This window comes from Nannobrachium achirus, assembly GCF_963921795.1.
Source record: "Nannobrachium achirus genome assembly, chromosome: 15".
NCBI classification, from domain to species: domain Eukaryota; kingdom Metazoa; phylum Chordata; class Actinopteri; order Myctophiformes; family Myctophidae; genus Nannobrachium; species Nannobrachium achirus.
The window spans coordinates 5,396,852-5,409,708 of NC_137822.1; the positions used below are offsets into that span (position 1 = coordinate 5,396,852).

The following is a 12,857-nucleotide window of genomic DNA, read 5'->3' on the forward strand; positions in this document are numbered from 1 at the left end:
AATGTGATTATTTGCGATTAATTAATTACAAAGCCTGTCATTAATTATATATATTTTTAATTGCATCCCAGAGACTCTTATTGTTCCTATAAATTTGATTCAGTTCCAAAAGGAGCTGGCTAAACAGATTCTGTTGTAGGCCTACATCTATTTTCTTTTGCGGGGTAAAAAAAAAAAAAAAAGTAATATAACTTAATATATTAGATATTACTCTTGATTCCAAGTAATAAGTAATATAATATTATTACTTTTTCCAAGGTGTAATAAGTAATAAGTAACGATTACTCTCCCAAGTAATATTGCCCAACACTGCTTACAGTACTTTACTAACTCAACTGCCATGTGTCCTCTCACCTGGTCCTGTCCGGTCCTGAGCGTGGCCAGCTCCAGCTGCACCTCCCCCACGTGGCTGGTGGCCTTGGCCACCTCGTGTCTCTCCAGGTCCCTCTCAGCCAGCAGCTGCTCGATGTGCTGCTGCTTCTCCTTCAGCGCCTCCTGCAGCGCCGTGGTGCCCGAGATCTTGCGGGCGTAGCGCGCCGACGTCTCCGTCAGCTGGACGTGCGCACACACACACACACACACACACACACACACACACACACACACACACACACACACACACACACACACACACACACACACACACACACACACACACACACACACACACACACACACACACACACACACACACACACACACACACACACAGGTGTCATTTGGGTCATCAGAGGATGGATTGGCAATGGCCACCACCTAGCGTTCACATATGACCTCAAATTCAGTTATTTTATATCAACCGCAACTCTGAATTGTTTTTGCAGATTAATCTGATTCCATCGCCATCTACATGTGACACGTGTTATAATTTAGAGCGTTTTATTGCGTGCAACAAGTTATTAACCACTTTCAACGTGGCATCACAATTTTGGGATGTCATTCTAGGCGAACATTTTCCAACGTTTTCTCTTTTCGCCACCAAACAAATACCGAAAAGTAGTTGATCTACAACTCTCAACATGTCTTTTCTGAAGATGTCCACATAAAAAATTATAATAATCAGGGAAATTCCCTAAATTAGAAAACAACATGTTTAAGAAGTAGTGAAAATAGCAGATTTTCAAGCTCACAACGCAGCTATTTTTCACTGGATAAACTCTAAATGCATTCAGTCACTATGTGCATTCAGTCACTGTGTTCCCACATATCCTCTATACAGTACCAGCTGATCTAAGGTAAGTTACAAGTTAACAGTGTCTTCTTTTAAAAGCAAACTAAAAACCCATTTTCACAAGCTTTCAGCAGTAGCTATTTTCAGCAAAGCTATTTAGTGTAGAGCGAAAACATAAAGTCACTAGTATAGAGCCCTGAGGGACATAAGCATAGGGTTTAAGTGATTAAACTTTGGGAGGATCGAGCCTTCTCTGTTGCTGCCCCCAAACTCTGAAATGAGTTTCTCTCCCCCATGTTAGGCTGGCCCCCTCAGTTCAAAAAACAAATCTTCTTAAAACCTATTTTACCCTCTAGCTTTTAACCCAGTTTGAGAGTTTTACTTTGTTTGTGTTTAAGCGTTTATTTGTGTTTTATGATTTTTATTTGTGCGTTTTTACTGTGTTATATCTTTTCACTTTTATGATTTTTTATTTGTGCTTTTATCTTTTTTTTACAGGTTTTCATGTTCTTATATTCTTCTTACATCTTATATCTGTCTTTTTACTTTTCACTGAAAAGAACTTTGGTCAACTGTGTTGTTGACCGATGCTTTATCCACTTTTTTTTGTTCCATACTTTGAATTAAATAAAACATTTGAGTACTTTTTCCACCACTGCGTAACAGTATGTACAGTGTGCGTCTCACCAGGCCGGCCCGGCTGGGTTTGCCGCCGACAGAGGAGGTGACGGAGCTGATGGAGCTCATGGAGGAGGCGCTGGGGCTCCTCTTCAGCGCCGAGGACCTCCGCCGGGAGGAGCTCTTGGCCTTGGTAGGCGTGGTGCATGGGAAGCCGATGCGCGTCACCTTGTGCACCGGAGCAAACAGTCCGTACCGAGGTAGACACTGGAAGTACCTGAGGAGGAAACCAAAAGTGGACACTTCAGATCTTTTTTTTCTTTTCAGAGTTTGGCCCCCACTGCCCGGGGGCAAACCGTGTGCCCCCAACAAACTGGACATACTTGTTGTCGTTGACCCACACACCCTTTCTCCCAATTGAACGTCGCCCGTTCCATCCTGGGTGGGCGACGGCTTGTCAAGAGGGATAAGCCGATCTTTTACCCGGTGCCAATTGCCTAAACTGTAATCCTGGCGCTACCCTCCCTCTGCCAACTTGGGGAGACCCCCGAACTGAGCAACATAGCTCGTTTTTGAAAATAGCCGATCTACAAGCTCAGGATATGTTGCGAACGATGCAACGCATTCTGAGCTTGTAGATCTGCTATTTTCAAAAGATTTTTATGCACTTGAAAATATGTCAAATGGGACATTCTGCATAATGAGTACTTTTACTTTTGGTAGTACATTTTGATGCCAATTACATTACATTTCAAAGTACAAAATACTTTGAAATGTAATGTAATTGCAATGTAACTGGCACATTTGCAGTGGTTGGAGGTGGTCCACTGATTCATTTAGAGACCCGTGTTTGGGTAGAAACACTAGTGGTTGACAGATTAGTATTGCCTGAAGCTCAGAGGGAAATAACTCTGCTGGACAAACGGGAGTTCCGTCTTAGCTCACTGGTATTAACATTGGTTATCAACCTGGCCTTGCATCTCGGGAAGGACATAAATCTCATGGATTGCAGATTTAACACTCGGATTTTACTGTGTGTGCACTTCAGATTGTCTTACCTGGTCCCTGCCACAGCTCCGTCATTCTTGCCAAGCGGTTCATCTAGCTCCACTCCACACCACTCTCCCTTAGCAAAGTCTGTCTCCCCCAGAAACCGCACGACACCTGCCTTGGTGCCGCCCACCTACACAGAGAGAGAGAGAGACAGACAGAAAGAAACTATTATGTCAAGTAAAAATGACTGCAGCACTATTAACCAGAAGGAATGGATAAAGGGCTCGATTATACTTGCCGCGTCCGTGTAGGCGCTAGAGTCTGTGGACAGCGGACGCAACGTGAATGTGATTATAGTATAGTTTGTGTCTGCAGACGCACAGTCGCACACACGCTCAAGAGCAACTCAGGATGCACTCAATGCAAGGCATAATCTAATGACCTTCTTCCACACAATTGAAAGACTTGTACCGTGGTAAGAAAGAGGCCATTGTGACAAGAGGTCTACCGTCCCAGTTTCACTCTATTCTGCATCATTTATTTCAGTGCGTTCCTGTTTTCTGGTATGTATTCCATTCCATTAAACCACTTTAAACCCTGTATACTTCATTGACTGGAGTCTCCCGGGAGTCTATACATGGTCCCCTCTGTTTGTTTCCCTCTATACCAAAAAATAACAGTAAAGCCTGTACTGTAGATCTGCTTTTTTTTGCAGAATGTTCGCTCCCTGAATAGGGAAGCTGGGGTTCAAGATAAGTGGTCAACAAACCTGCTAGCAAACATCACTTCTAGTTAAAGTCTTGTTTAATTTGTCACGGTCATATCTCTGCTGTCGTGTCGGGCCAAAACCTCCTAACTCCAAAATGTTCATTTTTGGGAAAATGAGCTCAAGTGGAGTTAGGAGGTTTTGACCGAAGGGCTTTTTACTACTTTTCATAGGTTCAATATTATTTTAACCAACACACAGACATAAAGGGTGTTCAATAGCCCTGATTTATGTCAAAAAATCTAAAACCTCAAAAATGGAGTTAAGAGGTTTTGGCCAGACAGTGACGAAATACAGCAGGTAGAGACAGATCTCCTCTCAACCTCACCTCAAACTTGCATTTTCTAGTGCATGCAGTCACTCATCAAATCTGGAGATATCCCTGTGGACATGAGCTGCTGACAAAATGTGCATCATATGACGCAACAACAAGGATGCAGCAAGTATAGTTGCACTTTTAGTGATGTGATGCTCCAAATTCAGCTGCTCATTATTAACCGGTGTATTAAATATGACCCTTACTGTAGCAGAACCTTAGCAACAAACCCTTACCAGAACACGGTCTCCAAGCTTCAGCTCTCGTCGGTTCTTCTTGGCAGAGTCTGTCTCTGAGAGGTTCGACACTGACTCGCTGGCGGTGAGGGTTCTGGTGAGCGTGCCGCTTGTCTTGATGCCAGTGCTGCCCTGAGCTGAACCAAGAATACAACCTCAATATAGACATACCTGCACACATACTGTATACAGTACGGTTTAGTTTCTGTTATGGTTATTGCCAGTAAGAAATGAGTATATCCACATTCTTGTGAAATTGCATCATTAAAGGGGTGATATACTGTATTTTACTTAAAATAACTGTTAAATAGCCGTATATTGAGATAGTAATCAGTTCAGTAACAGAGGTCTCCCCAATTCTCCAGCTCTTTACTAAACAGAAAATACACTTTCAGGTTGGGATACCAATGTTTTCCATTCCAATCCAAGGAGAAAGGACCCCAAAAAGTTAATTCATATCAGCTTCAATTTAATAGTGTTCCAGTTCTAAATTTGTCTGCTAATTTCCTTGGTTCATCACTTCTAATTTCACTTAGCCTATTATCATCTCTTTGCCTGAATAAAATTGTTATTCCGACCTCAAAATGTATATTTTGTTCACTGGAGCTATTATCTGATCTGTAGACCTTTTTTCGTCGCGTAGCGCACAGCCGCACCTACACACACATAGGTGTCAGCGCAGTTATGGTTGCCGCTCGGACTATAATGTAAACCCCTGTCTATACTTTGACCGAAACCGAAATATTTCGGTCAAAAGGTCCTTTTCAACCATAAAATGATGTCCCTCATGAGTCGTGACTTCTGAAAAGCATTGGACCGAATGAGAGTTCAGAAATGTGCACGTCGGAAAACACAACTCACCGAACCGAACCAAACAAGTATAGACAGGCCTTAAGTAAAGGGTTGTGACAACTAATGTTGTCACAAATGTTGTAATTTGGAATTCAATTGAATTGAGAGATGGAAAGAGCCCTGTTACTGAACAAACGCAATTATTACTACTCTATTTAACCCTTATTTTAACAATTTGAACTCTATGCATTAACACTTTGTGGTACGTAAATTTTCGTTTTGCACTGCAAGATTGTACATCTGCTGATATAATCTTGAAAGTGTGAGTCTCCTGAAATTATTGGCTTAGGAATGCAACAGAAATCTATATAAAAAAAGTCATTTTGGGGGTGAACTACTCCTTTAAGTAATTTTTTGGGTGAACTACTCCTTTAAGTTAATCATTTACCAGTGGAGGCAGGGCCAGCAGGCGTAGCAGGTGCAGACTCGGGAGGCGGCGCCGCGTCTCCCTTGGCCGGAGGACTCGCCTGTCCCCCGTTCGCCTCCTTCTCCGGAAGCTCGGTCCTGCTCAGTTTGGAGGGTCTGGTGAATATACCCCTCCCGTCCTCGCACTGGAAGTACCGGACCCCTGCCACCGAGCCGTCGTTCTTCCCGATGGCGTCGTCCAGCACGATGCCCGCCCACTGCCCGGGGGCAAACTGTGTGCCCCCGACAAACTGGACGTACCCGGGCTTGTTGCCGTTGACCCACACCCTCTCTCCCACCTGGTAGTCGCCCGTTCCATCCTGGGTGGGTGAGGAGACCGCCTCCGAGGGCTTGTCAGGAGGGACTGGCTTTGGAGTGCCTGAAGAAAAATCATTAATAGTATTAAATGTAGGCGATACTTTTTTGTGAAATAAAATGAATAAAATAAAATTAACCCATTTAAACCTGGAACGCATTATTACGCATTATTACTTTAACCATGATTTTATGCTTTAACTTTAACTTAAAAAAATAGAATATATACAAGCTCACAGCGCAGTAAGTGAGTAAGCGTCTTCGAAATCCTTCTAAGGTTTTTGAAAAATGCATGTTTCTACGTCAGTGCTTCTCAAACTTTTTCATGTCAAGGACCCCCAGAATTATATATATTTGGCCTCCTACCCCATGTCAAAATATGTTGTTCCAGGGAACCCCAGTAGCAAATGATATATTCAAACATTTGCACACATTTTCATGATTTTTCAAAAATTGCAGATCTACAAGCTCATAGTGCAGCACTCGGTACTGCGCTATGAGCTTGTATATCTGCTATTTTTCAATAAAAGTATAAAATAATTCCAGGTCTTAACCTTCTTAATGGCTTAAAGGAAGAAAGAAAATGAGGTCTAAGCTCTTATATTCCAATAGCAATCATTGCTATACAGTGTTTTTCAGTAACAAGGGTTTCTCAGACTTTCCCCCTGATTGGATAAAATTGGTATCCTGAACAGTAAATCTATTTCATGTTTTACTAAAGAGCTCAACAGAAGAGTTGACATATGATACTGAACGAACTCTATGCAGCAATGGTTACTATCTGAACACACATCTTTAACACTTAGTTAGTTAGTTAACAAGCGGATATCACTTACACCTCCTTTAATAATGTACTATTAATGTATCAAGTAACACCAGGATACAATGACCAACATGGCCCTTTTCCTCTTCCTTAAAGCTGCAATCCGTACGCTTTATGTTCTACCCAGGGTTCAAACGTTAGAAGGAGTTCTCCTTAACACTGTGTCACCGATGAGCCCTTGCGCTCACAGCCGTGGTAGCCCAGGCCTCTCGTCTGTAGTAAAAAATAAAACATACATTTTCGCTACTCACCAAAACAAAGACGGTTTTAGGGAGTTGAAAGATTTGATGTACTTTCCCTAGTGGCAATACTCTGAGCCCCCCACCCCACGTCTAAAATACACCTTTTGGCCAGAAAAGAGAATTTCACTGGTTTTACTTCCAGTGAAATATTTTCTTTTTTGGCCAAAAAGTGTATTTTAGATGTGCGGCGGGGGGCTCAGAGTACTGCCACTAGGGAAAGTAGGCTTTCAACTCCATAAAACCGTCTTTGTTTTGGTGAGTAGTAGCGAAAGTGTATTTTTTATTTTTTACTAAAGCAGAGAGGCATGGCTAGTTGGCTACCGCGGCTGTGAGCACAAGGGCATAACTCATCCCCGCTTGCCCAGTGCAGATAGATAGATAGATAGATAGATACCTTTATTATCCCAAGGGGGAAATTTAGTTGTCCAGTTGTAGCACAGCAGTATACAGTTATTTACAAAGTTACAGAGAAGTAGGAAAAAAAATAGATAAGAGTAAAAACAAGAGCAGTACAGTACCAAAAAAGAGAAGGTGCATCAATAGAGGGGGCGAATTAAATATAAGTATATATACATAAAGTGTCTTACAAAAAGATACCAAAGCAGTCAATGCTAGTTAGTGCAACAAGTATCTCACTGTCATTGTTAAACAAGACACATACTCAGAAACTACCAACACAACCTAATAGTGCAATGTCGAAAAACAGTGCGAAAAAAACAACAGAAACAGCTCAGAGCAGAAGAAACTAGGCAGCGTGTCACCGCAAGACGCACATGAGCACTCTCCCTGGAAGGTCCTTAGAGGTCAAAGTCAATACAGCAATAGTTCCAACTTAATAGTGCAAAGTCAAAAAAACAGTGCGAAAAAACAAAACAATAACATCTCAGAGCTTCAGACATTATTACTTGTCAACCAGGCATCTTAGCCGCCACCAGGGTGTCAATAGTGGCGTTTCCATAAAGCCACTTTTTGCGCATTAACGGCTTAATCGCAAAATGTTTTTATGGAAACACTTCAAAATGCGAATAAACTTTCATTATCCGCAAAAAAAGTTATCCGCTTGGAGGAGGAGGATTTTGAGCCTTTATCGAATAAACTAAATGCGCTTAAGTGAATGGAAACGGGTCAGACAATACATGCGAATAGATTATGACGTTCTAGGTCCATTTCCTCATCCCCTGCCGCTTTGTCCATGGTATAGCGTTAGCCCACAAAACAAACCTGTTGTTTGTTTGTTCGTGTGTAAATTCCTCCCGTTTTCACCTCAAGCCATCGGTGGCGAGCAAACCCTTCCTCATCCCACAGTGTTGCGTGCCTGACGTGCCCAATCTACAAGCTCACAGGCACAGCAGCTGCTGCAGCTCACATCCACGTCTCCGCGCCGCGTTGAGAGCTTGCAGATCGGCCACCTGACCTTCCAGAGGACGCTAAAACTTGCACTGTGCAACTGCAGCGACGCGACCGCGGTTTTCCCGGTGAACCGGTAGCTTTATGTATTGAGAGGAACTCTTGCCAATTTCGTAAGAGACTCGTCGCCAATTGTATTTAAAAGTTATTTGGGGCCATGATGATGATAACACCTTCTTCCCACTACTAGACAGCGACCGAGGCACAGCAGTCAGACGTGCAGACGGTGCAGTGCTCAGGTTCGGTCTGATAAAAATCAGCCCGATCAACTCTTGCGACGTCGCTAATTCGAATGACACCCGCAAATGGAAACATGCTAAATTCGCTTTGTCTTAATGCGTATTTGTGATAATACGCTTCCCTAATTCGATTAAGTTTATGGAAACGCCACTAGTGACTCAATGGAAGAGTAGGGAGACCACTTCCAAGCACTGCAGATGTGCTAATTATATTTGTATTAACATACTCTACCATGCAGAGTGGTTCAAATAAGATTTTTATTCATTAAGACAAGTTTCCAGATTGCACCTTTAAAGTTGCACAAGGTTCCACTGTTTTCATGTTCCCATTCAGTTGAAAGCTACATCTGTCCCCCACACACACATGTCAAAGGCACCATATAAATTCCAGGTATTATTATTATTACTTTTTATTATGAAATATTATTTCAACATTACAAAACAATCGTTATTTCAATCAACAGCATGGTAAACAGACACTGGAACTGCTTCAATACTGCAGCACCTTGCAAGTACACACATCTGAATTAAGTGACTTTGCTTTAATTCAAATGAGTACATACACAGTAAAATAATGAATCCATCATTTATCCATTTGTAGCACTGAAAGGGTACAAATGTAACCATGATGGGTCCATTTGCCCCCAGTCAAAGTTAAATTAAAGATTAAAACAGTATACTGTAAGCAAGAGCATACATAATTTATTAAAGATTAAAACAGTATACTGTAAGCAAGAGCATACAGTACATAATTCATAAATAAGGATGTTGTTATTCATTGGAATAACTTGCGCTACTTGCCAGTGGCGGGGGGTGTTCTTGCCGGTGCCCCAGCAGGACGTCCTATCTTGCTGGGGGGTTTGAGTCCACTGGGCTTGCCTGCACTCATGGTGTGTCGTCCAGTGCAGGGGTGGGGCACTCCGGGGGGTCCCACCTCATCAATGTGGGAGACCTAAAGTCTTCCCCACCACCCGACAGTGATCCAGCTTGATGGAAGGTAGCTAAGGAAAAACAGAATGAAATTAATTAGTGAATCAAATTAAATAAGTATAAGCTAAATCAGGGTTTCTCAAACTTTCAAGGTCAAGGTCTCCCCTTAACTCTAACAGTGTACAAAATGGAACATATGGACATATGGGTCAATTGGTTCCATTTGTATACTGTGAGTTACAGACTTATGGGTCAATTTAGACCCCTCTAAGGAACCCACAGAGACCCTAGAATCCACTTTGAGAATCACTGGGCTAAATAATCAAATGTACTATTTTATTCTGTGCACAACAGCTGTGAAACAGAAATATCTGAAATACATTGTATCAAGATAGAGAAAAAGGGTGGAAACTATCTATTTCTAGGATATATGAATCCATCAGAACCACAAATTATACCAAGTCTGAGAAAAAAAGAAACTAAATAACACAAACAAAACATATAATTTATTTGCATGTGTGCTGCACTCTGTTTGAGATTAGTGATGCCAGCCAGAATACATTTTGACAGCACCAAATAAAATACCATGTTTGTTTGCAAACAGCAAATAAATAAACTGTTTTAAGTTTGATCTCAACCAATCTACCATATAAATGTATTGTGGTTTAAAACGGTGTTTCTCAAACTTTCAAATGTCAAGGTCTCCCCTTAACTCTAACAGTGTACAAATGGAACCAAATGAACCTGTGAGGGTTCATTTGGTTCCATTTGTAGACTGTTAGAGTTACCACTTTGAGAACCACTGTATTAAAAGACAGTTTCATCACCTCATCTGGGATACATACATTAGATAGAAATGTGGACGTTTCTGCCTCGACTTCATGCTACATGCTTGTGTCACATTATGTCAGTTTCTGAAATTCCTATGCCAGGTAAGTAAGTAGCCTCATGGTCAGGGGAGCCTACATCCTGTTTCCTGTTTCCGTTGCGTGAGGCAGCTTGATGCACAAGTAGTACAAGTACACCCCCTGGACATGATGCAATGGCACAGGAACTTAACCCCAATTCAACCCTTGACCCAATTGTGTCTGAAAGAGTGGGTAGATTTACAACTGTAATTTAAAATCTAAATCTGTTGATGGGTCATCAACCCTAAATCCACAACACTGTCAGTGAATCTATTTATACGTGTTACCACCATGGCATCTATTAAGCAATACTGGAATCTTACACTATTCATGACAAGCAAATGTATATCTGTAGAAAACAAATGAACAGAACAGAATAAAGTGTTTAAGAGAAATTAAGACATTTTTGTAGGGGAACCAAACTAGCAAAAATATTAGATCTACAAACTCACAACGCATCGCTTTGCACGGCGTTGTAAGCTTGTAGATCAGCTATATTCGCTAGCTTGATCTTAAGCCTGTTTAGGCTATAATATGATTTCACTGGACATTTACATGTTTCAATGCTGTGCTTCAAGATATAGCAAGATAGTATGTCTATACAGTATGTGACCCTGCCCATCAAGGGGAACTAGACCGCTCACATTTCCAGATGTTCTGAGTAGGGTCACAGGAAAATAACTTGGTGTGGCAATGAGCAACACAGACCAGTGGAAGCAGCTTGTGTCGCAGATCTCGAGGGCACTTGAATGATGATGATGATGATGATGATATGTGTCCATATATTGCATGACATAATGTTAGATTGCTAAGCCTCCACAGTAAAACCCTGTGTTAATCTCACTCCCAGAGTCCATTTGGTTAAATGTGTACACTCTCGGAGTGAGATTAGAATAAGAATCAGAATCGGCTTTATTGTCACACCAGTGACACCACTTTATTATACAGGTGTGAAAGAGAGGGTGAAATTATTTTTGGTGCAAGCTGAATAGTTAGAATGGGCTATGTAATAAGAAAGAGACCAGGCTATGTAATAAGAAAGAGACCAGGCTATGTAATAAGAAAGAGACCAGGCTATGTAATAAGAAAGAGACCAGGCTATGTAATAAGAAAGAGACCAGGCTATGTAATAAGAAAGAGACCAGGTAAAATAACAGGAAGGCACATGCAGTCAAATCAAATATTGTTGCTGTCGGGTGGAAAATCTATGTCCAAAACCATGCCTTTTTTATTAATATTTTATTGTTGTTTTGATGTAGTGAAAATAGACTATCCGATTTGTGTGATAACTGTATGATTAAGTATGGCATTCATTTGCAAAAGAATATCACATTTTAAATATGGTTTCTAAACCGACAGCAACAATATACAAAGACCAATATACAGTACATAAGATGCATGATAATTATTTTTTAAGCAATGGAAGGCAGAAATATACAGGTACTGCTTGTGCAGATGGAGAATGGCCTATATTATGCAGCATATAAAAATAGCAGCAGACAATTACATTTTCACAGTAATCACAGATTAACACTAAGGATTGTATAGGATGCACAGTTAGCTTGACCCATGATGGAGGTAAGATGAGCTGTTTGGTCAGACAGCTGAGTGAGTGTCAGTGTACTTCGACCTCCCTTCTCCACCCAGGCAGACCAAAACAAAACAAACTCCCTGAGCTGTCAGAATGCGCTGTCTATGTGACAGTAAACCGTAAACACACACCACCACATAACACACCACCGACTCTGACAAATAAAGCTTTGTGCTGTTTTATAACAGTGTCATAACAGTGTTACTTAGGCTGAAATAACAGAACAGACTGCCCTTTCTCAGCTGGGCGCGTATAGCTATTGACTGTGAAAATACATCTCTAAATTAGGGCATCACAGATAACGGGATGTTACTGTCATCATCATATCTGAATTTGATGTTGAACTGATTTTATAGCTGTCCAGAAAAGCCCAAATGTTTTGGTCCCTGCTTATGCGAGAGACAGCTAGCTAGAGATTAGCAGAGATAGCATAGCTGCTGTTAAAGAATGTAACTGTGTGGGAGCAGCAACACGAAACAAACACGAAACACCACACACACAAGTAGAATTAAACTCATTGATCTCTTACTTTTAGGGAAGATATCGGATTTGCTTCGGTTGATCGACGCAGAGGATGATGATGTTGTGACGGTGAGCGTTTTGCATCTCTTTCCCAGACAGATACAGACTAGAGCAGACAGATGGTGATGGTTGGCAACACTGTAGCCTCCTCCACAGCCCTGCCCCAAGATCACACATTGTCTGACACACCATGACGTCATGCTGACCGTGACGTGGGTTACGTGGTGTTATTATTGGTCTGAAGCAGACCAGACAGAGCCTTTGGTCTGAAGCAGTGTTTCTCAAACTTTCACATTTCAAGGTCTCCCCTTAACTCTGACAGTTTACAAATGGAACCAAATAACGGGTTCATTTGGTTCCATTTGTATCACTGTCAGAGTTACAGACTTGTAAGGGTCAATTTTTGGACCCCCCTAAAGGAACCCACAGGCACAGAGTTCCTGGAATCCACTTTGAGAACCACTGGTCTGAAGTATTTTGGCAGAGCTGCTCTGTCTCTCTCCCCACATTATGCATTTTATAG

At 41.6% G+C, this 12,857-nt stretch overlaps 1 protein-coding gene across 1 annotated transcript in view; it reads right to left on the minus strand.

Moving 5' to 3' along the window:
• clip1b (CAP-GLY domain containing linker protein 1b) overlaps positions 1 to 12,393 on the minus strand; it is a 58,889-nt gene extending 46,496 nt beyond the window's left edge. The window contains exons 1-7 of the mRNA XM_080742887.1: positions 12,342 to 12,393; positions 9,185 to 9,384; positions 5,341 to 5,736; positions 4,101 to 4,237; positions 2,848 to 2,972; positions 1,859 to 2,066; positions 355 to 552 (exon numbers count right to left, since the gene is read on the minus strand). Of these exons, the coding sequence (XP_080599013.1) occupies positions 355 to 552; positions 1,859 to 2,066; positions 2,848 to 2,972; positions 4,101 to 4,237; positions 5,341 to 5,736; positions 9,185 to 9,272 (1,152 nt within the window). The 5' untranslated portion in view covers positions 9,273 to 9,384; positions 12,342 to 12,393. The remainder of the gene's footprint in view (positions 1 to 354; positions 553 to 1,858; positions 2,067 to 2,847; positions 2,973 to 4,100; positions 4,238 to 5,340; positions 5,737 to 9,184; positions 9,385 to 12,341) is intronic.
• Positions 12,394 to 12,857: the final 464 nt, after the last annotated feature.